The 21727-nt window shown below is 37.3% G+C and overlaps 1 protein-coding gene across 3 annotated transcripts in view; it reads right to left on the bottom strand.

Moving 5' to 3' along the window:
• The window catches only part of adgrb3 (adhesion G protein-coupled receptor B3), a 119162-nt gene that overhangs the window by 59892 nt on the left and 37543 nt on the right, over window positions 1-21727 (bottom strand). For all 3 annotated transcript variants that reach the window (XM_085369372.1, XM_085369374.1, XM_085369373.1), the window contains exons 2-3: window positions 6750-6860; window positions 4047-4208 (exon numbers count right to left, since the gene is read on the bottom strand). In XM_085369372.1, coding sequence (XP_085225498.1) covers window positions 4047-4208; window positions 6750-6860 — 273 coding nt within the window. The remainder of the gene's footprint in view (window positions 1-4046; window positions 4209-6749; window positions 6861-21727) is intronic.

The raw sequence follows: 21727 nt of genomic DNA, 5'->3' as shown, positions 1-21727 counted from the left end.
TCTTCATAAAACTGCGGAGAATATTTGCTATTGGCTCATCGTTTTACTTTGGAGAGGGAAATGTGGAAATCTGAGAGGCAGACAGAAGTAAGACACCACCTGTCTTGTCTTGGCAGTGCTCCTAAATGTACACAGAGATATGGAGTGATGAACACACTGCTTTCAAAATGTAAAAGTTTAACCCCTGATATTAGTTTCTGATGCAACTGTTGGCAGCTTGATGCCAGCACTGAAGTACATTTACTGACAGAGTTAAGGCCCAGCATTAACTTTAAGTGCATTGCATAAAACCCAGAAAATACTGAAACTGTGTTTGTTACCAAAAAGTCAATGTCTGTTTTTATCTATAAATCTTCAAACTTATATTTATGCTCTAATATATCACCCTTACCTAACTTGATTATTTTCTGCATGAGAGAAATGGAAAGGTGGCCACTTTCAAAAGTAAATCATAATATTAAAAAATAATACTATATGACATTGCAGTATAGGCTCTGGTGAGCTCTGATGGCTATTGAAAATGAGCGTTCAGCTTCAGTGTGTCTTCCAATGTTTTAAATAAGCAAATGTTAAACAGAAACCTGCAGTAGATGGACGGTGCTGTGGCTGTGATTAGGCTCTACATTTTCAGAAGTGTGGGAGGAATTTCTCATGTCTTGCACTTGCAAATTAGCATGCGCACAATTAATAGAGGTTTGTTGTAAACACAGCATATCTGGTGGTCTTATCATCTTTTGACTACAAACAGGACTTAAGACCTTAGTAATGTATGTCTGACTGCTGGACAGTGGCCGCTGGGGCTTGATAAATCCTCTTCAGAAGGGTCGCTGTCCACAGCTTGTGCAGAAGCTTAAAGTCCCCGCAGTACAAATTTTTAGATCTCGGGATCAGTTGTAGAGTAGTTGGATCTTGGGATCAAGCCTATGGTCCGCCATGAGGCAAGCTACCGTCTGTCCCGGCCCGTGCCTCTAGGCGCTACTTTGATGCTCTTAGCTAAGTGGCCCATGGTGACTGAAGCCTTTACTTTGAAATATTCGAGTTCAAAGCTTGCAGTCACCACAGCTAGCAAAGATGGAATAGGATTCTGTCCCTTTGTGTACTTTTTCTCTGAACTGCAGCCATGATTTACAGGGATGTCCATGAGCAATGCTATTGGTCTGCTAGAGGTGAAATTCCTGGACCACTACAAGATGATGGACAAAGCAACTGCATTTGCCAAGAATGTTTTCATTAATTTGAGGTAAGCTGGGATTTGGGTGGCCTTCTCATTGCTTTCCAGTGAAGTTTAACCTTTTTAACTTGCTAGCTAGCTCCTTTTACCCAACTGTAGTCACCATACAGTATTTATTATTTTGTTTCTGAGTGCCTTCTCTTTTGATACAGAGTGGTTTGAAGTAGCTTCAGATAACCCAATCAATGCTTCTGTAGTGGAGTAGATTTGCATCTGTCACACTGTAATTCAGTTAAATTCAGAGGGTTTTTTCATAGAAAAAGACCTGTCAACCAAAATGTCTAAACAAGATTTTATACATTATCATGCATGTAAAATCTTGACATATTTGTACTGATTCTAAAGTGTAGGTTTTTGACCTGTGTTTTACTTATTCTCCACTTATTTTTCTATTTTTACACACTTCATTTTTTATTCCATTGTAATTGTCCTCAGTGCCCATGCTAAACATAGGTGAATATATCCTGCAAACCAAACCAGGAAACCTAGCAGCTAGCGACAGCTATGGAGTGTATGAGCGGCATTAAACAACCTAACTTTAAATTATTAACCCCGACCTGATGATGTAGCTAGCTTTACTTAGAATATAATCCTTCCTAAAAAAAAATTGACAACACAAAAAAAGAAAAAAAAGAAGATAAACCTGTTACCTTGGGTGACACTTCATAGCAATGCAGATAGGTAGCACAGTTTATGCTTCCTTCTCGTGTTCAAAGGGATGGCATCAAAGAGCCTTCCTGTGGATTTACATTGCAAAGCTTGCCGGCTAACTGAACTTAAGTAACAGAAAGCCAGAGGGGTTTAATGTCAAAGGTATAGCTCTTTATGATTTTACCAAACCTCACATTGTGAAATGTCTGATGGTGAAATAATATTAGTGTTTACAAAAAACAGAGGATGCCAACTTTTATTCAGGATGGAATCAGATTTTAGACATATGTACTTTCTTTTATCTTATATGTAAGGAAAAATGTTATTCTGATGAATATCTTATTGTGTGCTACAGTTTAAGAATCTAACAGTAACCTTAAATATGCACTGAATGTTAGTGCTGTAGAAAACCCTGAACTGAAGAAATTTCAGATATCAGAATTCCTGTAGACTGTGCTACTAAGAATAAAGCGAATAAGATTCAACAGAAAAATGCCATGGGTTTTTGTTGCTTGGCTTGTGAAAGGACTAGCATTTTACAACCCAGGGGATATTTCATACAGCAGATGTGTTGCTGTATTTTGGCATATTCCATCATGTTGTGTATGGCATCACAACTTATGTAGGCCCAGGATTTCTAACAGCATGCTTGATCCCAAGATGCAGAGCTCAGGACGCCGTTCACAGACGATATTGCTGTTTTCAGTCATGGCAACTATAAGGTAAGGTTTCTTTTGACTGGAAGTGATGTGTCTTTAGGCATAATGTATTTTGGAGGTGTTCTTCTAAGCTTGGCATAGCACAGAGAGCAAAGAAAGCTAATCGATATGTCTGCCTTACAGAATATTAGATGTATACTCTGTGTTTCATGTGGCCCCATGCCAGGCTGGAGTTCTTTGTAGCAGTTTGCTACGGTAACTAAGTATAGTTAGTGCTATGTAAGTATTTTAAGGATGACCTGGTAAAACAACTTCTTTGATCCTAGTGGTAGATTTCAAGTATAAGTAAGAGAACAGCAAATCCGTCATCTTTCAAGTATTATAGTCAGAGCAATTTAACAACACAGCAGGAGTGCATTGATACGGTCTGAACTAAAAACTCATTAAACAAGTGAAAATTAGAAAAGCAAATTAGAATCTCTATCTTGTTGCTCTTTTAAAAATGTAAATTTCCAATTGCTTTACTTTCCCCTAAGTGTCAAGGCACAGTTCTATGGTGATTTTCTCCATTGTTATTTGAAAAAAGTTTTGGAACCACAGTGATAATTCAGCAGGGTTTATGCTTTCTGAACTGAATAATACTGGGCATTGAAGAGTCACATCAGGGCTGAAATGATGCTCTTTTATAATGATGACTCATTCTCTTTCTGTCTCTCAGTGTTGACGCGTACTAAAGGAATGACCCTTTTGAAAACCACCAACTTCCCACTTAGACAGACTCTATCTAAAATAGGATATAATACATCACTAATCAGAATGTCAGAGGATGCAGCTTGCAGTGTTTTTGATCGGCCATAATTACTTAGGAGTTTGCGGTCTCGGATGCACTGTGTTTATGATCGCCATCAGATACTTTGACTAAACCCGAAAGCTAAATCAACTTATTTGTGGGAGTAAAAAAAGAGGGAGAAAAAAATAAAAATTGACAGGGGTTACTTGTGACACGCTGTTCTACCAGATTCATTCTGACAAACATTTTCATGCTGCAATCACCAGCCAGCAAAGAATCTGATGCTGATACCTGAGTGCCAGTGACTCATCTGCCATGCCATCATGGATTGAGGAAGAAATGCCTTAAAGGGTGTTTGAAGAAAGCTATTTTAAAATGCACAGTTGACCTTCAAGAAAATGAAGCTGACGATATATCAGTATCTACAGCTCCCCGGGCTCCATGTGGATCCACATGTCATTAAACCATTTCAATGCTGATGAATTGATTCACAGTTATATGAAATGGAAAACTCAAAATGATAATGAAAAAAGAAAAACAACATTCACAAAATAACATCAAAGAAACAAAGCATTAGATTCATTATATTATTACTGCATACATTTGGAAATATAGACACATTCAGAAATTTGTTAAAACAGAACAACACATTTCCTCCCATATCAACAACAAAGGTGCAAAACATTAATATTCAAGAATCTGCGGCTAACACTACCTGGACAAGGGGCAGTGTTATTGCAAACCCTTGATTCTCTTAAAGGGCCGCTGCAGTGTGTTCCGTATGGTGAGACACATGTTCTTGTTCGCACCTGCGACCCTTGACCGCATGTTACAGAGCATGAGCTCCACTGGGACCACTCCTCTGCACCTGATTCACCTGTGTGGGAGAAGGGTGACACTAGTTAAATGCAGTAGTATGGTCCTGGGGCTTATACCGCTTATACTGGGCGGGGTGGGGCAATGTGGGCAGGTTTGAGTAAAAGAGGGAGGAGCCAACATGAGTAACGTCGGGGTGGGGTGAGGTCAGGTCCTAAAGAAGAAATTTAGCATACAGTCTATTCTACCTTTATGTGATCTTTGATGAATACTGAATTGGCAGCTTAATTCTTTTGACTCGTGATTCCATTTGCAGGCAGCATAAAAGTGTTTTTGTGGCTGCAATCACTGGGAGTAGTAGCATTAACAAATGGCTCTCCAGTGTAGGAGTAATTTGTATATTAATCTGCCTTTTTACACCAAATTCATGCAAAGATCACAGAAAAGGTACAGCTATGGTTGGAAAAAATGAACAGTAGACACTAGGGTTACATCTATCGCTTTCAATTCATTGAAAAAAAAAAAAGGTCATGCATTTCAGTGGAACTCAATATTATGTTTTAAAAAAATAAATTCGCTATAAGCAAAAACAAAATTTCATGGTGGCATGCAAGAAAAGACAACATCTGAGAAAATAAAAATGGAATTTAATGGGTGTTAGTTCAGAAAGGGGTCTTAAATGTGGATTTCCTTGCACTGCAGCAAACTATCTAGTTTCCTTGACAACATTGGAGCAAATTCTGTGTTTTAGATAATGGCTTCAAAAAAAAAATCTTTTTTAATCTAGCTCAAGTTGTTAACTCGCAGGGATGGAGGAAAATGAGAAAGTTAGCTGATTTTATTCAACAGATCACAGCCATTTTCATGAGTGGCTCAAAGCAGAAGGTTTTCCGTACACTTAAATTTAAATTGTGGATGCCCAGAAGGACGTGTAATCTGTGGTATTTAAGCCACAGGATGTGAATGTGAGTCTGTCTTTATGGGCTAGGCCTTTAAATCTATAGGGAGAATTTGCAGTTGCTTAACTCCGCGTGCAGACTTATCATCATTAAATCATCATACGTAGCAGAAAGTATAGCAGATTAGCGAGGTAAAGGACCATAGCTGTTACATTAACTTGGAGATGTCTGAGTTAACTTAAAGGATAAAAAGGAAGAAACCGCATTGAGCCTTTCAATTTTAATGGTACAAAAGGTACCCCAAAAAAGCCATGAGATGCTAAATAAAGCTGCATAGTATGATGAGGCAGTGGGGTGATTTCCAAAGCCACAATAGCCAGAATGAAAGAAAAAGAATAAATAATTTGGTGACAAGTGAGTGGACAATAAAATTCCCACATGAGTGTAGTCACCGAATAATTGCTCTACGATTATGTTAAAATCCAGGTGAAGAATTCATTTTCTTTGAGGCTTTATGCATTGGAGGGATAATTCAATACAAAGCGAAATATTTTCAATTTCAGCTCTGAATACATTTATGTCATTGAAAGTCATCAAATCATATCAGAATTTAAAGTAGTTTCACAGCATGTTGTAACAAGGACACATAGATTCAGCCAAATAGGGGTCTTAACCCTGCCCTTAATTTTGTAGATCATAAAATAGACTGAGAGGTGGATCAATTTGTTAAATGAGGCAGTACAGGGAGAGTAAATTGTGTGAGAATGAGAAAACAGAAAAGCACAGCGGATGCAACTCGACAGGGAAACAACGTACCTACAGCGTGGGGAAAATGAAGAGATGTTAATGAGTATATGTTAGTAGTGGTGCGAATGCATGTACAGTGCGTCATAAATTAAAATGACAATGAAAGGAAAGGAGTTTTTAAACAATGACAGCAATTTAAACGAAACAACACATGAAAAAAATAAAACATTTCCCAAAACTTAAAATAAAAAAACCAAAAACTTAATAATAGCTACAACTAAACCCACCCACTAAAAACAAATGTTGTCTAGCTATATTAAAGCAAAAGATACTTAAAAAATAATGAAAGCAAAATAAAGATTTTGCTTGGATTTGTACCTAACTTGTTTTACTACTTTCTGATTTTATTTTTAAAAAAAAATGCCAAAACTGGTGGATCGTAAAAGCCATAATGAATTTAGATCATTTAAGTTTTGAATTCGCTACACTTGCTGAAACCACACAGGTTCATTTTATCTCTAAGGGCAACATCTATCAGTTCAACTTTTGCCAAGTATGTGTTTCATATTTGGCCGAAAGGGTGGGTTTTTTCATCGAATGACATTTAATTTATCACGCCTTGGAGGAAATAATTAACTACATCTGGGCCGTAGTTTTAAACTGCTGTTTAATTAATGTTCCCCGAATATACTGTATGAGTAATCCACTCGCCAACTCACTATGTGACAATAAAACAAACAGACCCACAAAACCCAATTATGTCCTATATTCAAAGTAAATACTCCTAGAGAAATGGGAAATTTTCTTCCTCGTCCATATGTAGCAATAGAGAATGAGTAGGAAAAATAATAATGCAAAACATTTCCACTTAAAAGGTGCAGTACAAGAGAGAGCATGCATGATGAAATTAAGTTTAGTTAACAAAATAAAGTCAAGAAACATAACTATTGTATTACCAGTTTGTGCCATAAATTTAGCAGATTCAGCTTGCTCCTGCAGGGCCTTTGTGTCATGAACTGATCTTGGCCGCTGACTTTTTACTGTATGCTCTCCGATCATTCCATATTCTATGGGACAGAATAGAGGTTCATATGAAAGCTAGGCTTAAACATGATGTTCTGAGAACAAAAAGCTTATTACATACTGTTTTCAGGATGTTTGAAGCAACTGCAGTACATGGCTAGAAACAAAGACCACACAAGGTTGTATTTAATTTGTCCTTTTCTCTATGGCATAGAACAATGCAACGAATTTATACGGGTGAGTTGGAAGTATTAATTGAGCTTGAAAGCACAGCGTAGACACATAGCAAACATGCAGATAAACTCACATTGTTTTTTTTCTTGTTGTTGTTTGTTTGTTTGTTTTTAAAGACTAACACTTCATTAGACCAGCTCCCTCCCTCCCGCCCGCCCTCCCACCCGCCTGCACACCCAAAAAAGAAAAGAAAAATAAATGAAAGTAAAAATGTGTAAGCCATCAGAAAGCCACAGAGGAGGGGGGGTCATGGACATAACATGCTATTGATCCACGGTTTCCTCAACACTTTGTCATCTTTGTGTGATTTATTTTTGGATGGGCAAGTCCAGGAGACTGAGAGGCTTAGACAAATGTATTCTGAGCTGTATTCATTACAATGCATGCCCTCTTTGCTTCCCATAAAGGAACAAAGAGACAATGAGTACAGTGTTTTCAAGCGACACCGAGAAAAGTGATGCTAGAAATATTGCAATTAGAAAGGAATTTGCATCAGCTCTTTTAAGCAGATGTATCATACTGTAAATAGCTCATGCAAATTGTTTTTGAACTCTTGTTTTTAATTAAAATCTAGCATTACTTATGGCAGTGTGAGCCTAATGAGGTGATTTTATCATTCGCAAATAGGCAATGCAGGTGATGCATTAACAACAGATTTACACATAACTTATGTTAGTACATTAGACAATACAATGCATCAGCCATTGATAGGAGTGCTTAAATGATCTCTCCTAATAGAGTTTGTAGCCTCGTTTTGCTAAATCCCAGCACCAAGCCGAAAGCCTCGAAAGACTGACCTCCCTCAAAGTGAGCCACAGAGGGAGAAATCTGTCATCTGATCTGATCACGTTACACAGAAAGTTAGAAATGTTATGACTAATTATACGGTAAATCACTTGAGTACAGAAAAGACAGTTGTCTAATCCGCGCATCAGACTGTTGGCATTAACCAAATCACATCAACAAACATGTTCCGTGATTGGATTAAGAAAAATAAAGAAAGAAATCAGGGCAGCTAGATTCAAACAACATCACTACCCAGTATAGCATCAAGGACACTGTGTTTGTGCTCGCATAAAAAATTTGAATATTAAGAGGGTACAATGAAAGGAGGGAAAGCCGCCAGGTAGAAACAAACATCGCAGCCGTTTGATGCTGATTGGGATCTTCAGGACCGTGACTGCACAAAGTAACACGCTTTAGAAGCTTGTTCAAAGGTCTTTCAGTCTGATTTGATCATGTCCACATCTGTTTTGCTGAAATTAGGTAGAAAGCACAATGTGAACTCTTTGTCGTACAAAGAATGAGCAGGTACACTGATGATTGGACAAACAGCAGGCAGTTCATCTAACGTTCAGCCGTGTAAGGCTAACTGCTGCAGATACTCTGACATGTTATTGCTTTACAGTGTTTCATGCTCTACCCTGTGGTGTCTTGAATCATAAACTAATTCCTCATTTGGCAGAATAAAAGGCCTGTCTGATTTAGTCAGTCTGAATGCCTGCTTCTTTGTGGGAAATTTTTTAAAAATAACAGCGTGCGCTGCTTTTTAATTATTTCATACAAATGGAAGAAAACACTAAAATCTACACGACGGCATACAGTAAAACTCGCTTGCCGCTTGGCTCAGTGGGGCTAGCTGGGTGCCCTTAAAGTGATGCGTCTTTTTGAATGAATATCCATTTCCAACAGTAGCATTCAGTGCAAGCAATGATTAAAAAACAAAAAGGTGCAAAGCATAATGACCTTGGTGTCAGTTCAGGTATCAAAAAGGACATATGGTGTCAGGGGCTGTGACAATCTGTATTGTCATTTTTAGATACCAATCAACATCGCTGGCTTCATGAATCATCGATGATTATCATACTTTTTCATGGTGTTGATTATGTGCCTTTGCGAAACATTGATCAGCTCAGCGGTGATATTAGCCTTGCAGCCAGTCACACCTAATCAGCAGCTGATGATCAACAGTGCAACAAAGGCACTGCAGCATGTCATTAAGAGTGGTGTCAGTAAGATATTTGGATGGCAATTATTACAGCGCAAGTATACACACACACACACACATTTTTAACACATTTTTAAATACAAGTCTTTCTTCGAAGTCACAGATTCATCATTTTGTGGCTGATATTTGAGTGATTATTTCTAAATCAGTCTGGACAGGCAGCTATTAAAAAGGCTCAACCTGTTGGTACACAAATTAGCGCTGGCTGATTTAGCGCAGAAGACATCTCAGTTTTAAGTCCGTGAGATTGGAGCCTCTTTTGATGCCACAAAGCCAAGATGTTAATCCTAATGTTGTGTTTAGACAGCCTGAGGTCGAATTTATATTAAAAAAGAAAAGAAGCAAGATGTCAAAACACGACACCAGAAAAGTACAGGGAAATAAGGTATAATTGAACTACTTGGGATTGTATTCAAGCCTGTAGCCATGTAAGGATGAATATGAGAGAGAAACCAGATTTTTAATAACTGGAGGGATAGGCTGTTGTCATTTGTCAAAGACACCCCAAAACAATGTGTCTTCACTGTGTTACAAGGCAGAGAGCGCAGTTGATGTATTTAGCATGTCATTACTTGAAAACATTTCTTCCATTTCAGACAGAATTATTTTGAAGTTTGGTCCAGTATTTAGAACTTTTAAAATGTGTGCTTGAAAGAAAATTAAGTTTAAGATTTATGAGATGTCTCTCTCTCAGTCAGGACTAAAGAGCATACTTATTGTTGATATCCATCATGCTTCCGCAACAAAGGAAAGACAATGCCATTTAGAGAAATCCATCACTGTTACCTTTCTTTGCTACCCTGCAGTGACTGATTCGTTCACTTAGTTTTTCTTGCACATAACCTCGATGTAATGCTTCACTGGCAAAGCATGCAATTTTTGGACAAGAAACGCAATACAACTACTTTCAGAATGAGAAATACTGGGATTTCTTTCCAGAAATAGGCAACATTTTTTGTGGAGGAATTCCTTTGGCTTAAAGGAGGTCTATTTGCTTCAAAGTCCTTGGTGAATAAATCAGTGATAACCACATTTTGCTTTTTTCTGTCTACAACATTTTAACATGGGGCCAGGGCCATGGCAAATGTACACCTTAACTACTTTTTTTAATATGTTTGGTTTATAGTTAATGCATAAAAGTACTGATAACTGAAGGAATGCTATCTATCTATCAACAGTTCTTACCAAATCCATACACAAAACCTCAGACAAATTAATGCACACACTCTTCTTGCGTTTTACATTTTTAAAAGCTCCTAATTTGCTAACTGAAGAAGCAGAATTAGCATTCCATTCAGTAATGCAGCATCAAAACTGCAATTATTTTCAGTAAGTGCAAAAAAAATAAAAATAAAATGGATCCTTTAAAAAGGTGCAAGCAAATTCTATTACCATGCTGTGCCATCAGTTTTGTAATGGCAGCCATTTTGCTTGCCCGTCTGGGATTATCAACAAATCAGGTGAGTAATAAAGAGGTTGAGAATCAGATTAGGCTTTTTTGAGCAAAAGTACCTTCCTCTCAACTTTAAGGAGCTGAAATGATTGAGTGGCTAGTCTCAAGTTGATCTTACTGCGAGATATGTGTGGCCACTCTGGAATGGAAAGAAAAATAGCGCCTTTGTTCCAGTTAGATTTCCAGAGGTACATCTGTTAGAAAAGCCAGTGCTGCATGCAGAACCAGCCACGACAACCGTGGAGCAGCCAAAACAATAATGAGAAATATGTATTTGGTCAAAATGTTACAAAATGTCTGCTCAGATTATGGACATGGAAGCACCGACCTTGTCACCACAGGACTGTAACCTCTGCAGATTATTACATATGATGCTTACACCAGAAGAATAGCCTGGTGTTTTTATATTTTAAACCCAGAGCAAACTATTCATGTGAGCCTGATTTTTGGGGCTTAAAGCTTAATTAGTGGGCATATTTACAAAGATATTCATGCTTGATTTAATTAATGTGTGACTACTGACTGCATCAAAAACACATTACAAACAAAGACTTTGCACACTATCAAAGAGAGCACAAGTTCCCTGGATCCATGACCTTTGTCAACATTCGACTTTGATTCGCTGCCTACGGTGGATTTTTAACACTGAAAGTGATCACGGCAGCCACAGAGTCCAGTGGTAGACATTCCGTTTCCAGGTCCATCTTCAATATGTGGACACATTCCATGTGTAATTTCATTGAAAGGTAGTAAAAGCCAGACCCATGTCCAATGACAGATGTGTCTAACCTTGCATGAAATGAGCCTTTACTCCAAAGTTGCTATGAGTAGCTTCTATCAGGGGTACCTCACTTACTGCCCTCCATGCATTCCTGCCTGACTGACTGACTGTCACAAACGCAGCTTTTAATGAGAAGCACTTCATTACAGCTGCACTTTGAAAAGTGTAATTTCTCAAAAAATAGAGACAACGGTCCATACAGACTAGGAAGAGAAATACCCCTCAAGCTCAGGCTTGACTTTGATCCATTACTCAACAGCTATGCTACTGAGGCTGACAAATTTTGGTCAAATGTAGTCATATTTCTGGGTAGTAGGTACCTTTTTAGATATTTAGGACTTATGTTCAAGTCATGAATTACAATGGAAATATATTTAAAGATCCTAAAAACCTAGACGTTTGTCTTTAAAAAGGGTAAGAATGAAAATGTGCTAAAAAAAAAGCTGTGTTGTAATTAATAGCTGAACAAAGTCTTATTTGTGCTAAAGGCCCCGTTCGCTGCTTTGTTATTCAAACATAAACATCAATGCAGAAAAATGATCACAGGCTTTTCTGATGGATTATGGATTGTTCTGTACAAAAAAGGAACATAACTTTAATTAACAATGAGTATACTGCAGTAAAGAAAGAAAGAAACGTTCTAATAAACAAACAAAACAACAAAAAAGTCCAAGGAAGTCAGTCATAATGTGTAACAGTGGAGCACATAAGGAAAACATGATATAAAAACATCAAATATACATTTATTCAGAGTACAGATTCGACTACCAAGTTTTATTTTTACTCAAACAGGACAGTACATTTTGTTCTCTGAGTATCAGTGGAAGACTACTTTTTAGGGTCCAAAAGTAAACACATGTGATGATAACTGATGATGACTCATAACAATGATTATGATGTAATGAAGATGCATCATATTTTAGCTCATGAATAGACTCCCATGTCCAAACTGACTCATGTTAGGCCATCCGGAAACAGTCTTTAAAATTGATTCCGTTGTCCTCAAGATATCTCCTTACCACCATTATAGAAACCCTTCACTATTGGTGGGACCATATGCTTGAGCCAATGTAAAAAACTCAATTAGTCCTTCATTAAGAAAATGAGGGGGTTGCACGGAATCAGATACAAATTACAAATTGTCCTCTGAGACACACAATTATCCATCATATTCCTTCTGCCATCTGTTTGCTTCCTGTTGACTCTCCTAATGACTTAGATTGAAGCCAAATTAGAATTCTGTGCAACTGCCACTGCACCTCATTGAAAAGTCATGTGAAGTCGCCTAAAAATGGAGCAAGTGTGGTGAGACAAGCACTCAGAATGCAGGCTGTTCTTAGCAGCGAGGATATATTTTGCATCACTGATGTGTAGGCAAATGAGTGGAAATTGCATTGATAATTTACAGCACAATGTTAAATCACAAGGTTATTGAGCAGTACCTCACAAAGCAACCTAGATGGAGCTCTGACGTTATCAAAGCACTGCATCAAGAAGCCCTGTTGCTGGGTGCCGTGAGCAGATCATTCCTCCTCTTTTTCCATACACTTCAGGGAATGGGCATCAGCATTCTGTTTTTATATTATTTCAACTGATCCAAACATGTATACCGTCAAAAGCCACACAGTTTATATGCTGACTCCACAGTCCAAATGCTGAGTTATATTAAAAGAATGAGGCAAAAAGCACCGTCTGCATTATTGTGGTTGTTAACTAATGCTTGCAAATCAACCTCTGGCAAGTAGACTGCACGTTGGTTCTCTTAAGAGGGGGGAAATGAAACAAGATAAAATATAGACATGCATTTTAAAGTTATCTTTTTTGCAAAGATGCACCAGTGCTTGACAGTGTGGGTAACTGCATATGTCGTGCTTTCAGTTTAGCTGTATGGTGCTATCAGAAAATAGATCCGCCTATGGAGCATTTTAAAGTGAAAGCAATGCCAAGATTGCAGCTTATAACTTGCAAAATCACCAGCCTTTTCAAAAAGCCACACTGTTGAACTAGCCATGACTAAAAGTGGGGCTGCTGCAGGGACACAACTGAAAGGACTACTGTGCACTGACAGAAACAAGGATGGAAGCTGATTACTAATGAAACCATTTCAGAAAGGGAAGTCAGGTTATATGAATTGTATAGAAATACTGATGGCTTTCAAATCTGGGACACCAGTCTCAAGCATTTCATGAAATATTCTCTTGTTTTGGCCAGTCACCTCAAAACAAGAGATGTGTTTATGTATTTATGCTGGCAGCAGGGTATGATCTTAATATGCTGCTGTAAATTTTACAAAATTATTCACCGAGATATGCTTTACTACAATTCACCACCTAAGGGACATTGAAAAACTATGGCAGCAACTCCTGGCATCGGTTTAGAAACGTACAACCACAGTAGATGACCTGGCAGTCACGCACACTGCCAAGCTCAACGCCACCATGCCAAGCAATGCATCTGTCAAGTGAGAAACACGACACATTTTTTAGCACCTTTGTGACTGCAGCCAATTTTCAAAGAGCCTACCTTGTCCTTTTCTGAGCCATTTTGCTTGGCATACCAAGTAGTGACCTTCGATTTAATAGAGTCATGGTTCGCCGTTCATGGAAATTCCTCACTAATAAACAGAAAATGATACACCTAAGAAATTAAATGAGCAAAACACAATATGAACTCTGTAACCATGGAAGCAAATGTGGTCGGATGACCATATTTCGTAGCAAGATAAATCATTTCCAACAAGCCCTAATGAGACTTTCATAATTCATGCTGTCAGCTTTTCCACAGCACCAATCACGTCGGATCCTTTTGCAGTGGTAAAACCCACTCCTTCAGACTGCCACCCTGCATCTATCAGCACAGGGAACATTGTGTCATATGCAAGTTAGTCATGAGGAAGATGCCTGCAACATGCCCTGTCTTGGCTCATTGGCTAAGCTCATGTTAAACCAAATACGCTCTCCAAAATAATTACAAGGGATGTAGAAGCGATGCGGAAATGTCCTCAGACAAGTCAGGGCATAACAACAGCGCAGTTGGATTTTCATTTAATGGATTCTGATGCCAAGTCGGGAAACATGAGACAATCTCAGTTATTACAAGATTTGAAACAAAGCGTGCCTGTACCTGACTGCAATATTTTATTATGAAGCACATACAAAATTTAGGCTTCATTCATTTAGTAGGAATTTTATTTTTCACTTTTTGTTTGTCCCGACAGGTTGCATGGAGACATTATAATGTAGCTCTTCATATTCAGCTCTTCAAATAAGACCATATAACCAACAGCTCCAGCTTTATTATAGTTCATATGACACTCCTGCTATATTTTAGTACAAAATACAGCAATGTTTGTGCTTTTGTTAAACTAAAATGGGCAATTAATAAGAATTTATTCTAAATAGATGGATAAATAACACCCCTCAAACTACATAAAACAAACTCTTTGTCAGAATTCTTTATTACTAACAACCACAAATTAAGCAAATCTCTCCTTTCTTATGAGAAATGAAAAGGGTGAACTCCTACCATCTCCATACAGTTTTCTTTTTAAAATAAGGGTGGCAGTGCTTCTGTATTCTCTGTTTAGGCTGTAATAAAGTGTTTAGGGAGCCAGAGAATTGGAAACATAGGAGAGGAAGCTCTGTAGGGATTCAGTCCCAGGACAAGAGGAGCATTTAGTTCAAGAGTCAGGGGATTTAACTCTGGAAAGCCATAATATTCACAAACACAAAGTTACTGTGTGCTACGTTTTAATTTGGCCTATTTTAGCTTCTGTAAAGTCTTTTCTTGCCTTTCTCTGTAAGTTTTTTTGTAACAGAAAAGCAAAGTTAAATAAGTAACATTTGCTACTTTCTGTCACAAAAACCATGAAAAGTCTTAACAACAATGATTAAATCATGCTGGGTAAATATTTCAGGTTTAATGCCAGCATCCAGAAACCTGTGATTGCATATCAAAGAAAAGATCAAAGAGAAGCTAAATACTAAACTAATAGAGTAAATAAGTGCTAGCTTGATTTTAAATTATTTTGAATAGTGCTGCTGAAATTAGACTGGGTTTTTTTAAGAGATAATTGTCATTTCAATAGGCCAAAACACTTGAGGGAAATTGGAAAAGGAAGAGTACATTAGAAAAGAAAATCAGGATAATTAATTTCTGATGTTTTCAGAGGGGTCCTGAAGAAGGTTCCGGGTTATTATCCACTAGAAGCTTCTGAAATAAACCTCATATAAAATGATAAGAGACCAGGCAGTAAACAAATGAAAGATAATTCCCGTTCATTTGCAAATCTCTCCTTCTCTGGACTTTCTCCTTAACAGCACAGTGTGTCTATGTACAAACAGTTGTATTGCCAGTGCTAATAGGAGATAACACACACACACACACACACACACACACACACACACACACACACACACACACACACACACACACACACACACACACACACACACACTACTCTAGATAAAATCTGCATTTTTTTCATCAGTAGAAAAAAAGGTGCTTTGTTTACCTTGTCAACAAATGTGACACCAACAAAGATGTTTGTGTAGTCTCCCACAGCTTTCAGAACAATATCTGCATTATCAGGCTTTTCTCTTACATGTGGATTGAAGGGGAAATTAGGTTACTGTCTTTTTGTGATTATTTTGGAGTTTAATATAATTGCAGTGAGTGCTAATAACCGACATGAATTAAAACTCTATGCAAACATTTTCCAAAAACAAAAAACCCACCTCACAACCAAAAGCAGTATTCATCAGTGATGGCTGAACACAGACATGTCTCGATGAATGGATGGTAAAATTACACAAAATTTTAACATGATGTCTTGTTGCCGTGTGGAGCTGGCAAAGTACAAAGTTGAAGCTTGAAGCTTGAAATAGTTTAGTGTAAACACGAGTAAAAGAAATTTGGTTCAGTGGCTAGAAGCAGAAAATGTAATCCGTCCATGACCAGACCATGACATTAATTTCTTACAAAGAAAGAAAGAGAGGTGCTAAATAAACTCATTAACCTAAAGAGAAGCCTAAACTCTCACGTAACCTCGATAAAAGTAAACACAAAATGTACCTCGGCCCACCAAAAAGACCTTCTAACTTTGTCTTCCTTGGATCAAATCCTAGCTGGAGTACGAAATGACTTCTCAGTGACAGCTTCTTGTTATATGCAGCAGCAGAGGCAGCCAAGAGTGACATTAGTATTGGAAATTAATTGTTTTTTAATGTGCACGTCTCCATCGTCCACCACCACATAGACATGCACCATTACTGTGGTCAATTAGCCATTCAACATCTTACCGTTGGCCATTGTATGGAATTGATTACCACACCACGAGCTTTCCCTGCAGCTTGCCATGTCCAGAATATTAAGTGTTATGTAAAAAGAATGTTGAACACAACAAATTATGTTACATCAGCTTTTCCTTAACGTGACTGCTTAACTGCCTTTCACCTGGAGGCTTCAAGCAACGTTGCATCTGCAACAGTCACACTTTTGCACATTTCCCTTTTTATACACACAACATGGTTTTTCTACAGCTGGTCAGCATAATTAGCGCTAAACAATCACAGTCCTTAATCTTGTGATTAAAGCCCCTGTTTTTTGGTCTTGGATATGAAGGGAAATAAAGCCTCTTCAACTGAGCTTCTGGGCCTTTTTGGCTATGATGACATTAAGGATGATTGAAGTGCATTATCTGGGCACACAATGGCTGCTGTCCATTCAGCTGTGCACTGCAGAGCACTGAAATAGGGAGCTGGTGACACACTCACTGCAGAGGAACGTGGAGTTTTAAAGGCTCATGACACCCAAGCCGCCCAATAGCTTTGGCTGAATAGCCTGTCTGACCTATTGTCAGCCAGTTCACATTATTGTCGATGTACCTGTCTGATATGCAGTCAAAGCTCTAAGGTCTTCTGCCTCTGGTTAAAAGTGCAGTAAGCCTTAAAAATTGAAGGTGATTTAAAGCATATCCCTTTGTCAACTCACTGATGGTACCAGGAGCAGTTAATTTACAGGAAATAATTCATCCCAGTCAGTGTTCATATAACATCTCCCACTTTGTTGGGATTTTTTTTTTTTTACCTCCAAGTGTTTACATTTAATTTGATTCATATTCTGACAGATTCTCATGATAAATGTGGCAGTACATGCATTAGCTAATCAATACTTATAATCGATAAAATACTTATTCACTGCTGTCACACTAAAAAGAAATCCGCTTCCCTCGAAGGCAACCGCTTGTCCATTTTGTGTTTCTCACACAACAAACAAAATTGGATGTCTATGTGAGCCTGAATGACAAAAACATTTTCTTTCGCTTCTCTTACTCTTCTGTGAAAGCAGTTTTAATGAACTTCTCAGTGCACAAAATGTAGCCATATGCATATATTTTTTTCCACCCTAATCAACAAAGAAAAAGACGCTGCCTTTTCATGCACTCCCTGGTTCTAATCTAATTAGAATTTATTAAACTAAGCAGAAGTTCAAGGGCATCAATAACTACATTTTCCCCCAAAACACAGAGTTAGATAGTTAGAAAAGGATAGTGCGCAACATTGAGGGAACCATTTTATTCCTGACTATCCTTTCACCTCATTATGGTATTTAGTGTCACTGATGAATGCATATTTTCTGCATTTCCTCCTGATTTTAAATCCAGGCAGTGCTGAATGGTCACATAAATCAACAATATTCAGCCAGTAATTGAATCTCCCTGGACATAAAATGATATAAAAAAAAAGGGTAATCAGAGGGCATACTGTACCATGTACTACAGCAGAAAACTATGCAGGCATAGGACAGCAGGATTAAACCAAGATGTATTAGATGTAAATTATATGAAATTATATGCACAGACTGTTTTTTAAATATATGCTAAATATATAGAAAGACATGGTTACATAGAAGGATGCATTTAAGATGCAAAGAATGGAATAAAAGTAGACTGTATAACATTTCTGTTCATTTATGTTTTAGAGATGCAGAAATGTATTAATACACTCTACATGACTCACAAGAGTCATATAGATTTTCTGTTCCCAACACATGGATAAGCATATGGATCATAATGCATGAAAGCACCTTTTCACCTCATTTTAAATCTGTCAGCACAGACCTCCCTTCCAGGTAACAGCTAAATCTTCCAAAGCTTTAGCTTTAGTTTAACAAGACTCTCTAAACTAATCAGACGTTGTTTGTGTTTGCAATGTTATACAGTTCCATATAGCTCCTAATATATCAACACAATACAGGTTAAATTTGTTGATTTAAATTGAGATCAGTTTTAAATCTTTTTCTGTCTTTTAGACTAGTTTAACCCTAGTCTAGTCTAATCTAGTCTAAACTAGATTTTCTGTTATTTAAATGACTACCAAATTAGTCCCCATGAACATTCCTAGTAAGAAATATGTTTTCTTGTCTGACAAAATTTAATGGTTAATAATCTTTCTTATGTAGTATTTTCCTCGTATTTCTTAAAGATATACTAATCCCAATGGTATGAACAATCTGTACTCAGTAAAATACTGAACTTACTATTACCTCATTTCTTTTTGGAGACACAATTTTAAACACCACTCAATTTATCAGGTGTTTCGAGGGAACAATTACTGCTTCTCAACATTTACTCAAAAGTTGCGTATTTTCTCTCTAAGTTCTGCTTTTACAGTCATTCATTTATCCACTATTTTGTTTATTTTGTGTATGTGTCAATAGTGTCTATGTTGTTGTGTTATTGTTGTGTCTTTGTTTGTTGTAGCATTAGCAGTGAGTGTTCTATGTATCTAAAGATGGTGCCTGTGTTTCATTCTCTAAGTTATATTCATTTAAATTAAATTCCCTTTTAAATATTGCCTTTAGTTACTTAAATTTACTTTTTATTAAGTAACTTTACGTTCTTCAATTGTGGTTTAACTGATTATCTTTATAATATTCATTATTGCTACAGTTCCCCATAATCAAGCAAGCATTTCTATATATAATTTTATATATATTTTTTTTTCTGTTGTGTTTAATAATTCTCATCATATTCCCCAAAATAAACAAATTTCCCTACTGCATTAGTATAGAACTTCATACAGTTTAACTCTTTGCTGTGTGTATAAATAGGAACTCTGAATTCTAACTTTACAGCAGCTTAGATACAAAACTAATAATTTGACATTACTTATTCTACTACTTTACTTTTAAAAAAAGAAAGAAAGAAAATGACTTGAAATGTTAAAATGGAGAATTTCTTGTAGCGTGTTCATCGGTAGCATGTTTGTGTATTAATAAAGTACCTAAACATATAAACGAGTGAATAAAAATCTGATCTGTAGATGTAAAGAATGCTATTTTATGACTTAAATTTACATAGGTTTCACTCTGCTTGTCATCATTCTGTGGGGATATGCTATAGATTTAGGCAAGCTTGTCATCAAGCATTCGTCAACTACAACTACTATTCTTTTTTTTTTCCAGTTTTCTTCTTTTATCATCCAGTCACACACGCTTGAGGCCATTTTATGTCTTTTCACTTTCCTGGCTCTCAAGAACCAGTTTCCAACCACTGGGCAGAAAATTTGATTAAGATACGAGTAAATAATTATAATGAATGAAATAAAACAGCTCTTAGATTACTTTTTTATGAACACTTTATGCATATTTACCATGAAATGGCAGGATCCCTAGAATTATGGCATTACCGGGTCATTATCAAGAAAATAAATCTTTATCTCTTAAACGTTATTTTATTACCTGATCAATCAAGTTGGGATCTTGGCACATTCATTTGTTACAGCTTCACAGATGTCAGGAATTCTAGGGATTTGTTCTGTTAGTTGGATAAACAGGCAAAGATTAGCATACTTTTCACAGCTTATAATTATTAGCGCCCATGTTTATATTCATGGCTAAAGCAGTATCTGCTGATGGTATTATTTGGCACTAATCTCAAGTAACCATTTTTACCAAAACATCGTGATTATTTTGTTAACATTTAACACTCCTTGAGAATTCTACATAAAAATTAAGTAATGTAAAAAAAACTTAATTTACAAATCTTATACGCCAGTTTTTTATTCACAGTAGACATGAGAAAATCGATCATTTTAAATAGAATATGAGCTAATTTTGAATTTGATGGCAGCAACACAAATTGTCACTAGGTATGAATGTGAGTGCGAATGGTTGTCTGTCCCTGTGTGTTGGCCCTGCGACAGACTGGCGACCTGTCCAGGGTGTACCCCGCCTCTCGCCCTATGACAGCTGGGATAGGCTCCAGCGCCCCCCGCGACCCTGAAAGGATAAGCGGAAGCGAATGGATGGATGGCAGCAACACATTCAAAAGTTTACGCATTGTGGAACAAAAGGCTGGGAAACTAAGTGGTACTACAAAGGAACAGCTGGAGGGACTTTTATCAACTAATGCAATTAGTTGGCAATAGATCAGTAACATGACTGTATATATAAAAAATTAGAAATTAAAAAAAGAGCATTATACAGAGGAAGAGAGATTCACCAAGTCTACAAATGTTTTCGAATGATTTGGAATAATGTTCTTAAACATAATATTATGAAGACAAAATATTTCATTGTCTACAATACATAATGTCATCTGAAAAAATTCTGAAAATCTGGAGAAATCTCTGTGCGCAAAGGACAAGGCTGAAAATCGACATTAGCAGCTTCACAGGGTTACCAGAGTCCAGGTCCTCAGGCTGGCTGAGGCTCACTGCATTTAAAACAGACATGGTGTCTGTCATGGAAATCATTGAATGGGCTGAGGAACCCTTTCAGACAAATGATTGTCTATAAACACAATTCACAGTTCCATTTTCAGATGCAGTTTAAAACTCAATCAGGCATCAGCCATATAATGCTGCTGTTAGCCTAATTTAAAATGTACTGTGTCAAAGTGGGAAATTGTTTTGTGGCCAGACAAATTGAAATTTCAAATTCATTTTGAAAAATATGGACACTGTCGACCAAAAATGAGAAGAACCACCTGGCTTTTTATGAGCACTCAATTCAAAAGCCTGGATCTCTGATGGTATGGGAATGCATTATTGCCTATGGAATTGGCAGCTTGCATATGTGAAAAGGCACCATCAGTAAGGTACCAGGTTCTTCAATCCAAAAAGAACTGGCATATTTCAGCAAGATTATGCTAAACTACATACTGCATCTAATTTATTACTACAGCATGGCCTTTTAGTAGAAGAGTCAGGGTGCTGAACTGGCTTGCCTGCAGTTCCGACCTTTTACAACATTTGACACATCATTAAACAAAATATACAACAAGACCCAGGGCTTCTGAGTAGCTACAATCCTATATCAGACAAGAATTGGACAACGTTCCACAGCAAAGTCCAACAACTGGCCTCTTCAATTCCCAGATGTTTATACAAGAAGAGGAAATGCTGCACAGTTGTAAACATGTCTTACCTTT

Source organism: Diplotaxodon limnothrissa, linkage group LG13 (assembly GCF_057381915.1).
Source record: "Diplotaxodon limnothrissa isolate DT_005_m linkage group LG13, D_limnothrissa_male_GT1.1, whole genome shotgun sequence".
Classification (NCBI taxonomy): Eukaryota; Metazoa; Chordata; class Actinopteri; order Cichliformes; family Cichlidae; genus Diplotaxodon; species Diplotaxodon limnothrissa.
The sequence above is the reverse complement of the archived record's forward strand: the minus strand, read 5'-3'. Positions and strand labels throughout refer to the sequence as shown.